The 20,131-nt window shown below is 39.6% G+C and overlaps 1 protein-coding gene across 6 annotated transcripts in view; it reads right to left on the bottom strand.

Annotated features, from left to right (window-relative positions):
• Positions 1-13,817: 13,817 nt before the first annotated feature.
• The window catches only part of rgs3a (regulator of G protein signaling 3a), a 116,291-nt gene continuing 109,977 nt past the window's right edge, over positions 13,818-20,131 (bottom strand). For all 6 annotated transcript variants that reach the window (XM_086096597.1, XM_086096596.1, XM_086096593.1 and 3 more), the window contains 4 exons: positions 18,289-18,390; positions 16,909-16,970; positions 15,661-15,827; positions 13,818-15,581 (listed from right to left, as the gene is read on the bottom strand). In XM_086096597.1, the coding sequence (XP_085952723.1) occupies positions 15,381-15,581; positions 15,661-15,827; positions 16,909-16,970; positions 18,289-18,390 (532 nt within the window). In that variant the 3' untranslated portion in view covers positions 13,818-15,380. The remainder of the gene's footprint in view (positions 15,582-15,660; positions 15,828-16,908; positions 16,971-18,288; positions 18,391-20,131) is intronic.

Raw genomic sequence — 20,131 nt, 5'->3', positions numbered from 1 at the left:
ACTCTCAATTATCAACATATTTTAATTAGATTGTTCTATGCATATGGCCTAGAAGTGTTTTTCATATAGATATTTAGGTGCGTTCTGACTCACCTATGTACAAATTCCGGTTATGCTGCCACCTTGAGAACAAAACTCCATTCTAAGAACCCCCTTCTGATTGAAACACTTTTTCCATGTGTGAATTACAATTAGGTGCAGTTGTCTCTTAATATTTTCCTTTCTGCTACCTTTAGTTAATTCACTTGCTGTCAAGACACTGACGTAGACCGTATGGTTCCTGTTTTCTAATGAGGAAAAAAAAGTTAACGGGGGAGTTTCCCCAACCTCGTCCAAAGGGATCGAAACCTGGTTGCTAGGCGACTAATGGAAAGTCATAGGCCGAGAGGAATGGCAGGAGTGAGTCACTGACCATGAGGGAAACTGCGTGAAGTCAAGAAAGACCAAAATTAGAAAGGGGAAATGAAACCAAATCTCAAATGAGATGGTGGAAAATAGTTTCTCGTTTTATACACTCTCTGTTTCTGATGAGGTCTGTGCGACAATCTTATTGATGGGTGCTGCACAATGAAGAAGAAAAAAAATGCTTGAACAGAAAAAAAATCAATATGTAGTATAAAGAATGGTCCTATTAGAAAGAATGATACATTTCTCCTTGTCATCACCAGTTCAGATAAATGACTTTGAAAGTAATACAGTTTGGTCAGCCTGTCCATCGTACTTCTCTGGCTTGACTGAAGTGCTTCTGTTTTCCTACAGGTACACGTGGCATTAGCTGGCGTAGTATTAGGTAACACAATTGTGGGTGAAGGCCGGATGTTTGCCCCTCTGAGGTTTAGTACCATCAGGTGATGCTGCACTCTGCTCTTGACATTTGTACTGAAAGGGAGAGGCTGTTTGTGTCCTCAGTGTCCTACTCTCAAAACATCAGAATCACACTTACCAGCACGTCCAATTAGCCGACAATCATTTTTTCCAACCCCGCAATGAAATGATAATTATGGAATATAATTACAGGGCACACATATTGGAAATGGCAGCGATGTCACTGTCCTGTAAACTTATTCTCGTGAGACTTTAGCAGGATTTCACACAAGTTTGGTCATCTTGACACAATTGGACACATTTTGGGCCTTTGAGTTCAAACAGACTCAAAAAGACCTTGGATTATCAAAAAGGCAAAATTTGATGAAGACCGCAGAACTGGAAAAGGGACTACTATGGAGACCACTGATGGGCACATAGTGCCTTACCATACAGTACACTTCCCAAAGCGCTTTACAAAGCAGAACAATCCCTAAATTGATATTTTATCTCAGTAAAAGTTTTGTTTTAAATGGCCTTCTTTGACCAAGATACCTCGCCATTCTGTGGCCAAAGGTGGTGGTTTTTGGTGCCATAAATACAATCTGCCTATTTTATAGCTATCAGTTAGCTATTGTCATGCACGGAACTAAACTGCACGCATGTGCAGTATTATGGCTGAAAACACTCATAAAAAAAATCATGAAATATGTTTTATATAAGTATAAATGGGGTGGTAGCTGTTGCACTTCTTGTGATAATGTCCCAATAAAGTAAATTCATTAATTCTGATCCGAGTCATCCAATTTGCCGTTTTTCATTGGAAACAGGGGAAAACTCAAACTCGGCCTGATTATCAGTGGGCAATGTGTGTCCACCGCCTTAGTTGACAATAATAAGGATGGAATTTATGCATCTACTTTCATACAGTTCTATTTTTTCCCCATAATCACTTACACATTAAAAAAAACAAAAAAACATATTATGTTGGTCCAGAAGTGGGCCCACACAAACACTCCATTTTTAATAGTATGAATCCAAAGTTGAGGGAAAAAGCAGCTGCTGTAAAGGCGTGAGACATGGAGAGAAAATACAAAATAATCAAAGTAGTTCTTGCATCAATCTACAAGTATTTAGATCTAGATGATGTAACCAGAGAGAGTACAAGCTATCAATTTCAGGGGGAAAGGACCCGCAATCAACCAAGGCCACACAATGGGAAAGTGACATAAACAACTGTGAAGCGTTGTACAGCAATCTTTCTCTAGACTTTCTGGGAGGTTTTTGTGAATGAATTCCAGGACGGAACCGAATTGAAAACAAAAGTATGATAAATATGCTAAAGTAAAGATGGACCACAGATGGATCGCATGCCTGGCCCCTTGTTATTGGGAGTTGGCGGAGGAACCAGAGCACTCTTGTTCTGGATTAACAGGATTTTTCCACATTAGTTTTAAAAATAGTGCATGAGTTTGAATATGTACAATCCAAGTAATTTAATTTGATGAATTACATTTGGCCAGCAGTTGCTCATGTATAAACTTGGGTTATATATCAAATTCCTACTTCCAAAATATGTGTTTCTAATTTATTTTTGGTCGAACCAATCAATGGAGCATAGGCCCAGTGCACACTGTGTCTGTTCGAATCAAGTACACTTTGATTTGTGTCTTTTTACCCACTGAATGATACGCCTACACGATGTCTGATGTCGGAAAATAAATAATCATTGGAAGTTGCCGGTTGAGAAATCTTTCCACTCATCAATAATGAAACAATACCTTTGCGTGATGGTGTTCTCGGAAAAATTCCATTACCGGAAACAACATAACGAGAAGCTGCAGTCTACCTAAACACTCAGCCTTGTCTATTCAGTCACTTAAATATATTTTTAAAAGTCCTTCCTGCTGTTTTTATAACTACAACATATTCACTCTTTCTGTTCCTCCCGTTGTCAAACAAGTGCTTTTAATAACAGAAGAAAATTTAGGTCTTGGAGGGCTGAGCTCCGCAACTGAGCATTTCCTACACCTACCAATGTTAACATACAGCCCATCTTCAGTTAGGTACATGGAAACTGTTTAAGATCTTTGTTCAAAGGGAATCCTGCCATTTGTTCGATACCTGACCTCCAAGTGAACTCAAAATGCAGAAAGAAACGCGGAGAGTCGTTCCCAAAATAACTTAAAAACACAACACAGCTGGTAGAAAATGAATGAAATGAAAATAATCTGAAATTTTCCAAATAGGACAAAACGAGAACTAGAACGTGGGTTGGGAGACAGCCAACAAACCAGAACTAATGAAGCAATCGAACACAGGTGGGTAAGACACAAGGAAATGCAGGGAACTGATTGGCTGAGAAGATGGAAGGTCAATACAAGGTCTACTAACCTGGTTAGGATTTGGGGTTAGGAGTTTGATTAGGGGTTAGGTTGGATTTTTTTTTTTATTAAAACGAAGAAGAAATAAATAAATAAAAAGTTGGATTAGGGAGGTAGGTCATCAATGGCGATTACACTCACCCCATGTTTGAAACCTGCCAGTTCTAAGATTCCCCATTTCGAAATTCCACTCCCTCATATCTGACACAGAGGAGTGGAATCAAGGTTCCATGATTCCAAATTCCTATTTATGGCGCTCCGGCGAGTGGGCTCAAGGGTTTGGTTTCTGTTGGCCCCCTCTTGTGTCCAATTTTGAGGCCTCATCTTCAGTTATGAAATCCCAAACCTCACAGGGGACCCCGAGATCCAAAGTCGGTTCAATGTCTTCCAATCCAGGAATTTTGTCCAAGTGCTGCCGGGTGGAATTTAGGAATGAAGTACTAGAAGAGGACCTAGTAAACGCCTACGTGGACTGAAATTGTCAGTAAGGGTAGCATAAGGATTAGTGTCTTTGATGTTTTCCAATGAATTAAATACAATTTGTCTTTACTAATAATACAACATAATTGGCGCCCAACAATATATGATTCCCTTAGTTGGTGCTAATCTGCACGTGTGGCCCTTTCATTCAAATGTTCTGCTTCATAATTCACTCCCTCTTTCCTCTCACCCAAGCCCCTTAATTTCTTGGTCTATTTTTACATGAAGTTTAAAATACATTTCTGCCCGGCAGCATATAAATGCACCAGAAATTAGCAGTGCCGCTGCAATCACCGCTCATGGCCAGACACCATTGGTGAGCAGCTGTTGGTGTGTCAGCTTCTGATCCTCTACGACCAGCATCCGCCCACCCATTCAGAATGGTATGACAAATAGACAGGCAGCGAGTCATTCATATGTCAGACACTATGCAAACGCAACAATTCTACTGAGGCTGCTTTTGAATACTTGTGATGTGACTCTCGCTTAACGATAAAATAAGGATTTTATGCTGAATCTATCATTATGGTTAAAGATATATTTATGTAGTTTTACTTCCTCTTTATTCTGGAATTTCCTTCTCAAATTATATAACTGGGGCTAAGTACCAAGAGTGTATCTTTCCATTCTACAGTACTGGCTGCATACTCACTCCTGGCGTTGGTCAGTAATGGCTTTTCAACAAATCCTTCAAGGAAATACTTTTCTAAGAAGCGTAGGAGGTCTTGAATTCAACAGGCAAGGTCATCATCAGTAGCAAAATTTAGACCTGTTTTGTGAGTGAAGGTATGAACTGTGCATGCCACTATTAAATAAACCTTTTAATATTGCCAGTCTACGATGGCGTATTAGGGCCATGTGTAAATATCAAATTTTTTAGAGGGTGGGGCCAATATTCAGAAAAAAACAAACTGAAATTTATGAGAAATACACGTAGCGTACTACTAAAATCTATATGTACTTGTACATTTATGTTTCCAGAATTATTATTTACGCATTCATACTTTTTTTTTTGGTTAGTAGCTAAATTGATGTGTCCAATCGGCTGCTCTCCGTCATTCACTTGCATTTATTTACCTAAAGAATGCTAGCTTCTGATTGGTTAGTGTTAGCCAGCTGATAGGGGATCAGGAAGTGTTGTCGCTCTAGCTGCCGTGCATGACGAGTAAAGTTTAAATTAAGAATGAATCCGTCTCCATCCTGCCTTTTCATTTTATAAACAGTGTCCCATTAACCACCAGCGAATCCTCACATTAGACTACAGCTACGCTACATTTATTTCTGGTAAGATTCAGAGGTTTTTTTTGTTGAGATGACTTTAAACATCACAATTTATAAAATTATTCCTTACACTTAGCCACTGGGTATTAAAGCAAAAGCAATTTTGTACTTGTGACAAACATGGAGAGGGAGCAGTGTGTGCCCAGGAGGCAAGTCTCTTCACTGAGCTACTGTGTTCTTCTTTTATACAGTTGGTGATTTAGTTTTTAGGTGAAACTGAACTTAAAATGCACGACTAACTTTTGAATGCAGATGTCCAACCTGTTAATGTTTCACGATGACACGGCCAATGCATTTAATGGTTTATTAAAAATTGGTAATTAAACAGTCCTCCTTATTACTGCATTTGTTGTGAATTTTGCATCGAGCTCCTTGTTAGAGAACAACTGTGCATTCAAAAGATGAGAGAAAATCAAATAAAGATGAATTTCATCACCTGTAAATCTAAGTCCATCTTAGATTTATCCTTGAAATTCAGCTAATTACACATCCACTACAGTAGGTGGCAGTAGCGCTCTCCTTGTGTGCAAGGTGTATTAGATTCTCACCCGACTTACAATCATTTCCTAGACAAATGAGACTATTTATAGTTACCACGGAGAGTTGATGGGGGGAAAGGGGGGGGGGGTATCTAATTATATGAATGTAGTAACATTTGAATAATGAGCACTTAGTTCATCCCTGATCTGAAGGTTAACAAGATATGCTGAAGTCTTGTGAGATTCGCAGGCATCTCGCAAAGATTTGCTGACACAGATCCTAGTTTTTGCGCAACTTCTAAGGCCTAGCTCTTTTTTGAACCCCCCCTCCCCCCTTTTTTCTACAGTCCACAGTACTGTATGTAAAGCCTGTCCAATTAGTTATTTACAAGAAGCCATGGACGTGTAAATCACTCCATCTGTTCTGCTTCCTGTTAACTTGCACAGGCTTAAATGATTCACAAATCCTGAAGGAAGCCCTTGCTGTCAGATGCATTACTTACCGCCATTCAGCACCAACTTAGTGACGGAAACTTAACACTGAATAGCTCGCTGGCCAATATTTCTCTCCCTTTTGTTCATAGTAGGGGGTGAGACTTGTGCCAGCTTTATCTTATACGCATCGTTTCACAAACTTTTGTTTATTCAAAAATAATGAAGTTTTTATTTTTACTCACTGGTTGAATGAGGTACAAAAATAACCCCTGGCCTCGAGTGGCATTTTTTTATTGCAGCTCTCCTACTGTCATTATTTCTGCACCTCTTTTGTTAAAACATATGGCCCTGAACTTCAAACATAACACAGAAAGATATGTTATACTGAGTAGTGGAATGATTTGTGACTGAATGGAAAACAAGAGAAAGGCCAAGATTGTCTGGTTAGAGTTCAAACGGTTACATAACGGTGAAACTGTGACGGGGAAACGGAAAGAGAGGATCCATCAAAGCGTTGTGGCAAACACCTGCAGATGAAGCTCGGTACACCTAATCTGTCTACATCGATTTTGGGCTATGCCGTGACTTTGCAGTTTGCACGCTTTATTTACGGCCAATGCGAAAGGAAGGCTCATGTGTTCTGCCTTTAAATAAATTGATTGTTCAAACATGTATAGCTGACGTGGAAAATCATTTGCTGCAACACTGAGGTGGGCAGCCCTTTTCCTGTCGGGGCTGTTTCCGTTTTTAGTCAGTCCTTTGAGGGCTATATTAAATTTATGACAAAATATGATGTGACAAGCATACAAATGTGTACATTATTATTATATATTCTAGCAGTAGTTGATTAATGTTTTGGGGCTTTTTATACAGATCCTCTGAGGTTTTATTGTAGCCCTCCTACAATTGCTGTGCTTCTTCAAATGAATGAATGGTCTTCTGAAAGCCTCAAGTTATCCCAAAACGAAACTTTCCCTGGGAAGAAAAAAAATATATAAAAATATAAAAATAAATAATAATAATTAAAAGTTTCACAGATAAGCACAGAATGCTTGAAAAAAGACACATAAACATTTTTTGAACAGGAAGTTGGACAATTTGGTTAGATTCCAGGCAAATTAAAGGGCCCACACATTTATGAGCGCCTATCAGGGAATTCATCCAAATGAGCCCCAAACAAAGGCAAGTAGAGAGATGGGCAACCATAAACTTAATGTTGGTGCATGGCGTTAAAAAATGATGGTTACCTTGAGAATTCGCCATGAATTTGTGTTTCAAGGGCCACTTCATTGCTAATTGCAGCTTTAATGTAATTTTAGAACTCTGTTAAATATATATATTTTTATAACACTTGTTGGGTCATTAGTGAACTAGAGTCTATCCCAGTTGATATTGGGCAAGATTTTTCAATTTTGGGAAATAACATAATACAATGACCTTTATTTGAGTTCTACAAAAATAAAATGTTTTCAAAATTTTAAATCACATTTATTTAAAAAGAAAGTTAACTAAACAGTTGAGCTGGCATCTTTCACAAAGACATAGATTGTTAATGTGCTCTAACGATTGGTCAAGTGGGTAGTTTAAGTTAAGTGATAACCATTATCCACCAAATAAATGGTCAGATTTTTTCAGAACCTAAAAGGCCAGTCTTCGTCCAATGAAAGGCATGCATGTCTCCCTTTTGTTTGTCTTTATCCAAAAAATCCTCAGTGTGTTGCAATTTCTTTGAGATTTAGACAAAACTTCATGGCATGCAGTCACCAGTCACTTTTTATTAGGAACACCTTTAAAATCTGATGAGCTGATTTATTTATTTATTCGTTTGTTTAACTATGAGCATAAAAAAGTGTGCAGGTCTACCTAATATGGAATGTATGCTGCCACATAACACATATACGTAATGTAATACAATAAAATAAGTTAAAGTTTAATTGGGCTGCTCATAGTTCTTATTAACTTTGTTGGATGTTTTATTTTTCCATCTACTACATACAAAAGGGTGGAAAATGACAAAAAATCATCCTAAACCTGCCATTCACATGCATCCAAAATCATTCTGGTGTCTCCCTTGATTGAGCCTCTCTTTTGTGTTCCAGGCCTCAGCCTTAACATAATCCAGAGTCATGAGGAAGCAGATGCTGAATGAGTAATTTGGCCTTATCAAGGTGAGGTGACGGTAATGCTGTTTTCATTATTATTATTATTTTGCTGCCGGTCAGGTGAAAACGGATATTCCCTTGTATCAAAGGAAAAGGGGATGTACCGATTGACCTGTTTTGTTTGAGGCTGATCCAACAGTGAGGTATCAGCATTTACCAACAGCTGAAGGAAATCCAAGTGTACTGTGTCCGGACGTACCTGACAATAGAAGCACAGGGAAGCCGAGGGAGGGTGTCCACTTTTAGCGTCAATACACAATGAAATACAGCTGGCATGAAAACAAATCTGGATCTTCTCAATATTTTGGGAAGCTGTTTGCTTGACAATAAATGAAACCGGAATAATGAATGCAGGTCTCCACCAAGGTCTACCAATCAAACTCTTCCGCTTCCTAGCACCGGCCTGAGAAAAGTCTTTTATTCCTGCTAACCTCGTTGGCTTCACTCATTGATGCCACTGCTTAGAAGATGACACATTTGTGGGGTTTTTTGCTAAGAGGCCATTCAGCTGGAAACAAGCCTCCAGTCATATGAAACGACTTGTGAGTAACATTTTTTTCCGTCAATCCCTTCAGTAAGCCTCCAAAAATACTTTTGTTAGAGGGAAACTGTGGCTCGTAAAAGATCCAACGTTTATTTCTCCTGAAAGATATCAATATTCAAAGAATAGCACTGTCGCAGAAGCCAAACACAAGGTTTTTGCATCGTGCGTACGTTTCTTCCAGTTGGCCTAACTTTTCTTGTTAAACAGTTGTGCATTCTTCTGCACTGGGAACAGTTATTATCCACCATGAAGCAACCTATGAGTCAAACACTGGTGTAATGTACATGGTAGGCACTTGATTCATTTCCGTTGATGTGCTTCCTCCCTTGAGATGACACATTACGTCGTTTGATCGCTCAAGCGTCTGCTGATGACTCATTGGTGGGACTCCAAGAATGAGACGGGGGAACTAATTAGCCAGTGAAGAAGAAACCTTGTGTGCCATTAAGAAAGGGTACAAATATTTTGATGTCATGTGCAAATGTCTAGTCTGAATATCTAGTTAACTTGTACTGAGACAGCAGTTTGAGAAGGAGCATTTTATATCACTTGACTGAAGTACAAAATGTCCAATAAATTGCATAAAATGATTCACATTTTGTCAGATTTTCATGTGGTTATATTTTACAAATATAAAACAAATAGTTTGAGTAAAGTCACAATGCATACACAGATCATTCATTTATTCATTTATTCAGTGCTAGGTGACCACCACACTCATAAGTAGTAATTTGCATCATCGCCACCTACAGCACCGGGGTAGAAACTTTACCACTGGGATAGGCTTCTTTTTTTTTTTGATATAGCAGAATCAGCATTTTTTTTAAATTGCTACTTAAGTATCAAGAGAAACAGCCTTTTAATTTTCCATTTATAGGAATGATGGAAAACAGCATTCTTCCTTTGGGGTTTTGCTGTCATACCCAAAACATATCAATTAAAGGCATAAAAGCAGTTAATTCTATTGAATTCAACCACAAGATTTATCACCAAACCATTTTCTTTAGGATTTTTGGGGCTACCAAAACAATCAGATTAAGTCAGTTGATTGCAATCCTATTAGGGGAGTCCATTATTGAAGCTCAGCAACTACAACATTCATCATTTAAAGTGGTTGGTTGGAAAGAAAACTGAGTCTGGCCTCTTCCCTCTTCCCTCTTCCCCCTCTCTATGTCTGTGCTAAAAATAGACTGAATGATTGTAAAAACAGCCCCGAATCCTCTTGTGGGCCATTTCCATGTCTCTGGGTTAAATGTCAAATTGCAACATGTTTTTATCTCGGCTCTTGCGACCCAGAGCAATGTCAAAGTCAAAGGCTCCCTTGACGCACGCTGACTTCCGCACAAGCCTTGCACAGCAATGGAAACTCGCGAATAAATGTTGGCGCTGCTTTCCGAGTCGAGTGTGCCAAGTTGAAAATATTCCACAATAAATCTGAGGTCAGTGTTGTTACAGCCCCCTCAGCTCGGTCAAGCCGGGATGAATTTTTCTCCAGTGTGCCTGACTGAGGAAATCTGGCAACATTTTATCCATGAGTTGGCGGATGGACGCCTTTACGAGGACGCGAGAAAAATGAATCAATGTTACCTGAGGCACGGCCTCATGGAAGGTAAGATTTACACGTTGGCAAGCAAAATGTTTTTCTTAGAAATGTTGCGCAGAAATACTGAAGCTGCAATGCACCCTTTTCTCACAATCCTCAAAATGGTGAATCCATCAAACTTTCCGGCCATGCTGCGCCCCACAGGAAAGGGTGCCCAAACTTTTTCGTTTGAGGGCCACATACAAAAAAATGCAAGTATGCAAGGGCCACTCTAAAATTATTCAGATGTAATCTACTAAATACTGTCAAATAAATCATGCAAGCAAATATATTGTTTATTTTCAAGTTACTTTTATAAACAAGAGCACACTGTGATAAGATGACCACTTTTAAAACAATTGTGGATCAATAATGTGATGTGTTCATAAATCCAACCTTGACACAAAGCATAAAGTGGAAGAAACTATTTTTGCTTCTAAAGTTGAATAATCCTTATTCACCACAATAAAAATACATTTTTACTTTAGTCCTAAATCATTGTAATAATAATTGAATTGCAAATAATGTGGCTTTAATGGTGACTCGGTTCCAATTTGCAAGCTCTAATAAGTCACACAGTCCACCAGATATTGTCTGTTATATTACTATTCTCTTCCTTCACTAATGTCACGGTGTAGGAGGAGCAAACCATCGTAACTGCGGCGAATGTGATGCCAATGTTTTCTCTGTCTTGCTTATTTTTAAAGTTATATAACAGCTGTCCAACAACATGCCTGATATAAAATCTATAAACTGCGCACAAAACTTATACCTGCATACACTATACTCCTCAGTCCTCAGTGAAATGATTAGTTCTCATCATTCATCAGCAAAACAGCCATTCGTCAATACGGAATGCCCACCGCTGGAAAGAATTATATATATATATATATATATATATATATATATATATATATATATATATATATATATATATATAAATATATAAAACAATGATTTCAAGAAGACCGTAAATTGCAGGGATATGCCAAAAATAATTGTTTTTAAAGGGATACAGTACTTGACTCATTGAGCCATTTTAAGCAGTAAAAAGTTAATATTTTGTCCAGAATTAATTTGATAACTTCATTATTTTTCATGTACAATTAATACCTTTAAAAACAAAATTTTTCCACTTGCTGCCGACTGAAGATGACATCACCTGTGCTGAGGAAGTAGGTAACGACCAATCATGGCTCACCTGTTTTCTGGGTTTGGTCAGCAAACTGAGCCGTGATTGGTCGTTACTTATTTCCTCAGCACAGGTGATGTCATCTTCAGTCAACAGCAAGTGGCAAAATTAGTTTTTAAAGGTATTAATTGTACGTGAAAACATTATCTTCTTACTGTTGAAAATGGATCAATGAGTCAAATATCCCCTTACTTATTTCTTTTGACTTGATTGTTGCAAATAAAATAAAATAAAGCTATTTTAAACTTTTGCTATATTTTACTGTAATTTATTTTAAGGCCATTTTGTATTGAATTAGACATTTCGGGGACGAATTCCATGGCTCGTATTTTGACAAACTCCATTTAGGGATTTCACCCAAATGAGCACTAATTGGAAATAGGTATTCTAGACAAATGGCCGATGCTATGTTCTTTTTTTTTTTTGCCTACTCCAGCGAGCATAGCATCAAAGCTGATGAAAATGTCGAGATTTTCATCATAACTTTTATGTTTGTATTGTTAGGCCTTGGTTAAGATCTGTGTTACACTCTCTTTTTTTTTATTGTGTAGCATATTTTGCAAGTCCTGAGCCTTTTAATAAAACAATGCATCCCCTCATTTTTTTTTAAAACTGCAAGGTTCCTGTCAAGGTTGTTGCGAGTACAAAGCAGCAAGGACAAAAAAAAAAAGAGGATTTCCTCGCCGGGTAAACACAATAAAAAGTTACGCAACGTTGAAAGCAGCTGTAAATGAAGATACTAAAAGTCAAAGTCATGGCATAGAGCAATTGCCATTGTAAGATAAGAGACAGCGGAGGAATCCCAATGCGGCCATATTTGAGAAAAAGACTAAGACAAAAGGAAAGAGTCATGATGGCTGGGTTTCCAAAACACTGACAGATACTGCGATACAGTTTGCACAGACGAGAGGAAGGAAATGTGGACAAAAGGGAATCTGTAAGAGAATCTTGACACAGGGACTTCCCTTGCTCTCGAGCGTGACAATTTAAAATAAAATAAAAAATAAAATAAATAGTCGCGAGAGGGTGAGAAGGAAACAAGCCAAAAAGAAACAGTGTGTCAAAACAGATGGCAGCTGCTCAAGGAGATTAGAACCAACTTCAGTCAGATCAACCCCCTCATTTTAAGACAAACCCACACACAAACACGTGCAATGGCCGCACAGAGCTCCAACTGTTTCCACTAATCCCACCCCGATAACACCCCAACTCTTGTGTCTCGACCAACTGCCCATCTTTGGTGGGTCACAGAAAGTGCAATAACATTCTCAAACCTTTGAAGCTCTGTAAACTCTTCATCATCCATCCCAAATTAAATAAGGACATTTTCATATTTAACATATATTTCGTGAAGAAAAATCACACTTCATAGTTTACAAAAAGTTTTATTTTTTTGTCCGCCATGTTGGAGGTCAAGATCTGTAACAAAAGCGTGAAACAGAAAGACTAGTACACCAAAACGTGTTTATTTTCTCTGTAAAACTGTAATCAGTTAACTCCAACTATTTTATAAATTTTCCAATCGAGTTAGATGTGCAAAGATGAGTTCTAAAAATGGCAAAGTGTTCAGCTGGCTAGTCCACTTGGCTACGAGTTGCCACACTTCCACCTATTAATTGTATTTTTTATTGTATTCAGTACTTTTTGTATTATTCTTTTTAAAAGGTATCAAATAGCAATGACAAGGAACAAACATCAGCAACCAAGTATATAGATAACATGACTTACAATAGGCTACCGTTTAAGGCTTGCTGGTCTGGTGTTGTTTTAAAGTTAGCTAACGTTAGCGTGAGAGAATAATTTATACATATATTTTACAATATCAGATCAAATGCTCACCTGCGTTAGAATCGGTAGACATGGAAAACAGGTCGGATAGTACCTCGAGAACCAGGGTTGACAAACGCTGATTTAGAGAATTGCGACAACCGATGAATGTCTGAATTTCCTATCTAGAGTGTTGACATTTACTTATCTTGAGCACCATGTTGTGTAGAATGCGCTATATAAGCTGAGTCCATTTACCATTTAATTTCAAGACACTCTACATTACCACAGTTTATAAAGACAGCCTGTGATGCGCTAATGGCATTGATGCAATCTTACATAGGCATTGCTTAGTTAACAGGGGTGGGCACACTCGGTCCTCGAGAGCTAGAGTCCTGCAGGTTTCGGATGTTTTCCTTCTCCAACACCGCAAGCTCTGCATAAGCCTGATAACGATCCTGTTGATTGAAGTCAGCTTGTGTTGGAAGAGGCAAATCTCCAAAACCTGATCGTGGCTAATCGTGCCAATGGTCTTCACTGTTTGACATAATTATTTATAAACTTCAAAGATAAAATAATGTGTTTTGGTTGTTTATCTCGATATTAATCAGCCTTTTCTAGCTTAAATGAGATACTGCTGTTTGTAATGTTAGAGGACATTAATTGTAAAAAAAAAAAAATAGTGCAGGGAGTAGGGACAACACAGGTCGACTTGTTCAGCTGATCATTTTATTTATAATTAGCATTGACACCAGATGCAATCTGCTGTTTTCACTTGATATCACAGAAGATGCATTTTGACTTGTAAACAGTGAAAATGATCAAATGTATTCAGAAAACTTCTTACAAGCAGTGTTATTATGGAGAGAGAGAGAGAGAGAGAGTGAGAGAGAGAGAGAGAGAGAGAGAAAGAAAGCACAGACATGGTGCCCTGTTCTTGCTCATCATCTATGTTGTTATTCATCAGCATTACATGTCGTCTTATAATTTTGGAGTCTCTTATATTTACATAAATACAGCTGAATCCCACCTTCACAACCTGTGGGAACCTCCTGTCACTTTCATTTTTTGCTTCTTTTATCACATAGTTTTCTTAAACAATTATATGTACAACCATAATGTTCCCGGCGGCCCGCTGCCGGGGGGCAAACACAGTTAAAATCATTACTTGCTTTAAATCCATGAAATAACTTATTGGTTTGTTGAGAGTTTTCACTGTTAAGTAAAACTTAAAGAGCTCTAATTTTTCTCTCCTAACATATATAGTTAATTGAGAGCTAAAGCCGCTTGTCTCCCCACCCCCCAAAAACTAAATAAATGAACAAACCAACAACAATAATAATAATAATAATAACAACAATAATAATAATAAAACATGAAAAATAAAAATATTGCACTTAAATTCAGGACAGCATTGGACCTGTTTGGTGGTTAAGAGGAAAGCTTTGAGCTGAGTGCTTTTGGAGGTGTCCAGCCAGTTATCATTTACTCTAAATAAATAGGCAAAGTGAAGTTTTCCAAGTTACTTGTTGTGTATTGCTCAGTATAAGTAAAGGAGTGCAAGTTGGGAAGCGGTCAGAAAAATTGAAATCATGTCCTGAGAGATGCTTCCTTGTTTATCAGCTACGTTTGTGTTTAAAGGAAAATGGCATTTGGCTTCTCCTCTTGTTCCAAGTCCTTTTGTTCTTGCTGTCAATACGTCTTTTCAAGTCTTAAATAAGTCCATCCATTGCATTCGTCGTCCATCCTTGTCACAGTCATTCAGAAGGGTCGTCGATGATACGGAAACAAAGCTAGTTTTCTTCAAGATGTCGAGGAAACAAAGATGGGGCGATTTTGTCGTACCAACAGTTCGCGAGTGGTTACCATGGATGTTGTTGAAACAAAAAGGACTACAATACAAAACAACAAAAAAAAGTGACAAACAGTACCGGACTGTCTTCGTGTCTGCAGGGTTGTTGTTTTGTTTTTTTTAAACCCCGTCCTTAATTCTTCTTTCTTATAAGACAGTGATTTGACAAGCACCCAGCTTCTGCCCTCAGTTAGAGGCTTTTTGTTTTTTGTTTTTAGCACACAGTCCATCCACTTGATGATTAAACTACATTCCTTTGCAGTGCTGTTAGCTTTCCTGCGACCACCCCAAAACAAAAGATGTTATAGCAAACTGGATGATAGACAGAACGTAAAAAACAAAACAAAAAAAAAGGCAAGACAGAGGAAACTTGGCATCCCAAACACGCTCTCTCCTGTGGGGAGAATCGTTTTGCCTCTTATGATGAAGAGGACGTCGAAGTGGAGCTGGCCTTTTTTTGGTTGATCAAGTCCAAGTAGAGTTCTGAGCGCAGGAAGCGGGGGTATGAGTCTTTCTCCATCAGCCCGTATATCCGCCTTTGCGCCAACTCAAAGCAGGAGCGCGTCACATTCTGCAAGTTATCCTTCGTGTGATCCCGTGTGTACGAGTCCAGGTTCACCTAGATCGGAAGAAATGGGACGTTAATACGAAGAAGATACAAAATCATGGTTGATCATGGCCTCAGGATTCTTCCTCACCTCTTTACAAGACTGGATAGCGATGTATTCTGCAAAGATCTTCTTAGCTTTGGAGGCCATCTTGGACTGCGATTTAATCTTTTTGAATTCCTCGCACGCCAGCCAAAATTCCAGATTCTCCTCGCTGAACTCGGTGCGCAAGAACGCTCTGAAGGCTGCCAGACCATCTGAAGGAGAGCAGAGGGAGAGAGGAACGATGATGAGGAGGATAAACAAAAAGGGAGCGTTGACTGTGGCGCCATGACAACGCTCCTTGGAGTCGGAGAGCCCAAAAATAGGTCTGCTGTTGTGAGTTATGTGGTTAGAATGAAGCAAAAAGTAAACAAAGAAAGCAGTCTTTCGAGCTACAGAACTCATACTTGCAGAAAGGTGACATTTCTTGCTCTAAAATCCCTTAAAATGAGACCCCAAAACCTGCATTGTGTTCAACACTGTTAGGAAATGGCAGTGGGTCTTCCACAAAGGAACAACTATTTGATGATTTTTTTTTCCTGTTTTGAAAAATCCCCAATAGAAACATTGTCCTCCACCCTCTTAGACCCTGCAGACCTGCAATACTACAGATTCTTGATTTTGTGTATTTTGTGTTCTTGAAACACCTAAAGTAAGACCCCAAAGGTTGGAAAGTCTTCATCGCGGGCCTGGCACTTGGCCTTGCAGAACAGTACGCCCGATTCTCAAGTATTTGCACTAAACCCCCCCTTAGACAAAATAGTTTTCCATTGACCTTGTCCTCAACAGGCTACCTCGTACAAAGGCATGTTTTACAACAACGGGACTGGAGCCTATGCAGCTGGTGGACTTTTCAGAGCTGAGTTAATGATTTGAGGAAGGCCGAATCTCCGAAAGAGAATGGGAGGAAGCCGGACCTGCCAACACATCCCCGCCTGCACCTTTCCGTTCCCATGGATCGAACGGCATGGCTGATAAGCACCAGCCAAGGCAGGGAGGGAGTCTTACCTCACTCCTTGCAAGAGAGGAATTTATATGCAGAATGAGCAACAGATGTAGCAATGGATTTACGTCAGCTATTCTGCTTCGATTAGACTGAAGGAGGTGGCGGTTGGGGAACTCAAGTAAGACTCATTATGTGTTTCTTTGCTGTGCATCCGAAATTAAACTTGCTGGCCAAGGAATGTGTCCATGTGCTTGTGTTGATGATGCATGCTTTCAGATTTCCCCTTAAGAGTATGTCCTTACACTGTACCCAACCACATGCATGTAGACAATTGAATTCAAGTCACTTACATTTGTGCCCCAGCAGCTTGTCAAGCGAGTCCCCCCACTTGAGCGCATCCTCCGGGGTGGGCCTGCAGATAAAAGCAGAGCGGTTCTTGAGTAAGCCCATCTCTGCCAGATTTCTCATGGTGTGACCCATTCGCTAGAAGCCCTGTGCCACAACGATTGAGCCAAAATGCCGCTTCCTTCCTTCCTAGTCACTTTAGTCTTGAGTCTTAATGCTCTCACTTGCTGGCTTCAAGCTTGTGAGCGGGGAGAGCAACGAGAGTCATGAGTCTTTCTGCTTGACACCACCGGGGGGAGGCTTTTATAATCCCAGTGAATGGAAGTCGGGGGAAGGGATAGGAGGGGCTTCGAATAGCCAATGGAGGGATATTTTGGTTTGAGCAGTCTCCTCCCTCTCTCCAACCTTCACCACAAGATGCTGCCTTTCATGCGCTCTTCACTGCATAAGGAGGCATGCAGCTTATCTTTTAACTCAGCAGACAATCTGTCTTGTAATGATCAGATATTTACATGCTACCTGTGTGAAATGCTGCTTTAACTTTAACAACCTTCCTGAACAATAAGCATTGTTTGACAATCCTATGTGGCATTTTAGGACTTTTGAATAGCGGATACAGGATAAAATGTGATTTTTAAAAAAAAATTAAGGATTTGAGTTTGGAAAATGTATGACCATTTAAATGATCTGCCGACACCCTGTTAGATAGGTTTTTATTTAATGTGCCTAATAATCTACACACAGTGAGTACAATTCTGAATAAGGGTAATATCTATTACATTACCTTTTAAAATAGAAATGAGTAATGTTAAATTTTTATTTAAGTATTTCTTCATGTCTTTATTGTATTTTAATTGACTTAATTAAAATGGAAAAAAAGCCATGCAGCCAAAAATGGACTCTGGATTCATTTTCTTACTAGTCGTGGTCAAATCTTGAAGAACATAGATTGACCTCCAGGGTCCCAAGTTAAATTACCCCCAACTGATCCAGTGTACCACTCATGGTACGTCACTTTTTGGGGGTTAAATAAATAAAATACAACCAATGGAATCTCTTAATTGTCTCACGAGAAGGAATTTTCACTGTCAAATGTACGTAAGTAAGTTGAAAATTAAGCCTGCAACCCACCCACACTCCATCAGCCCGTTACAAAATTCCTTACAAATGAAGCGACATTGTTTGAACACATAAGTCAAATTTTGCGTAATGCATTTAACAATGTGTTCATTATAAGCTTGAGTTGAGAAAACCAAGCCAGTAAGTACAGTGCCTCCCATTCAACTGCGCACACGTCTGCCTTTCCGTGACGGCCATCAGGAGTCAAGCCTAGCCCCGGAAAGGTGTCTCACACGCCCACACATGGTCAGGAAGTGGCCACTTACTTGACTGACTTCATGGTTTTGTCCAACTTTCCGGCTGGGTTGCTTCCCGGAGATTCGTTCCTCCGCCGCAGGAAAGCCAAACGGTTCTTCATGTCTTTGGCCCTGTGTGGATAAGAGAAGAGTCAGAAGAGTCCCAGGAACCCGAGTCTGAGAAACAATCCAGTATTCCAGTGTCGTAAATCCACCAGTCCATGCAAAATGAGCGAGAAAAGATGAAGAAAATAAAGGCATGCATACATTTTAAGTCTTCAGGCAGTTGGGCAGGAATGATAAAACAGGATATTCCGAAAAGGCGTGTTGTCACTTGCCGTTACTCTCTCATGTCAGTGGTTTTATCGAACAAAAAAAAAACTCTCTCCTGTAGATGTGCCCCTGGCAGGTTCCTCGGCAGGGACTGAGCCAAAGTGTTGGAGGAGGAGCAGGAGGAGAAAGACTCAAGCCTCACTCCTCTGGTTTGATCATGCCATTCTTCTGTGTGCCCAAAGGGGATGCTGAGAGGAAGCTGACCCCCAGGGCCAAGGCCTCGGCGACCCTCCCGAATTCATCTGCTGCATCTCAAAAATTCTCCTGACCGCCCACTCTGCCTACTTCAACTTTTTACCTCTCTTTAACACACACCCCTGCCACAAAAGAGAGAGAGAGAGGGAGAGCTGTGCTCATCACAAGGTAGAACGCTCCCAGAGGCCTCCGACGGATATGTGCACATTCCCCTAATCCCACGGTACATGTCCTGGCTTTTCCCGACCTGAAGCACATGCGCTGTAATTGGGATGTGACCTCACTCAGCACCCATTTCCTGAGTCCCTGCTTTTGATTTCCACTGTGAGTTGGCAGGCCTGCTAAAAGTGCAGCACGGATGCGTGGCTGCTAAATGTCCTACCAGCGACCGACCTAAACCCCCATTCATCTCCCTAGGAAAAGTGGGGTGGAGGTGGGAGACAAAATTTTAATTAAGGAGCTTCCACAAATAAATAGCTTGGCATTCAGAAATGTACGTCCACATTTTTTGTGTGTCTGAATGGCAATTAGGTTTGATAGCATCTTGCATCATTAGTGTGTAGGGGATATCAATTCAGACCAGAGCAGGAAACAGGCCTGTGCGCAGGTTACAGATTACGGGTTCCACTTCAATATAACCTATCACTGTAGTCAAATCAGAATTACAGTTAGAATTGTCGGTATGAATAAAATGTTCTAATTGTCCTATCATTTTAAGACTCCTCTCAGGTTTATCCAAGTACTTGTCCGATTCAGTGTCACATACAGACGGCAAAACAATCAACGTTCATAGAGAAATGCAAAAAACAATGTAACATGCATGCCAGACCAGTAGTTGGCGACATCACTTTGCAAAGACCGTCTTATAAATGCACTTCAATGACATACAGTGGGTCTTCCGTTTCCAACAGAATTTCGTTCCTACCCTCGCTAACATACGCTAAGGCAGTTAAGTCATAATTCAAGAAAATGCTAGGAAGTAAAAATACTTCTAGGCTATAAAAAGAAAACAATCAAATGAGAAACGGTAAGTATGACAGAAACCGGGCGTGCCATCTTGAGACACCGCAAGATGTTCGTTTCCTCAAAATGCTGTATGTTGGGAATGACCTCAGGGAAGAGACACTAACATTCGTACAATGGTCTTCTGTATAAGGAGATACAGCAACAAGGTACTATAATGTTAGCATTTTTGTCATTTGGAGCCATGTATCCTCAAATGTAATGATGAATCAGCTCAACCGATGAGTGAGTTTTGGCGCTGGAAAGCATCAATTGTAGTCATGGTCAGATAAGCATATTTATTAATGTGCCTCACGGGTTAATGGTATTAATATACTAGTGA

Source organism: Leptonotus elevatus, chromosome 15 (assembly GCF_054856555.1).
Source record: "Leptonotus elevatus isolate MCC_2025b chromosome 15, RoL_Lele_1.0, whole genome shotgun sequence".
In the NCBI taxonomy this organism is placed as follows: domain Eukaryota; kingdom Metazoa; phylum Chordata; class Actinopteri; order Syngnathiformes; family Syngnathidae; genus Leptonotus; species Leptonotus elevatus.
The sequence above is the reverse complement of the archived record's forward strand: the minus strand, read 5'-3'. Positions and strand labels throughout refer to the sequence as shown.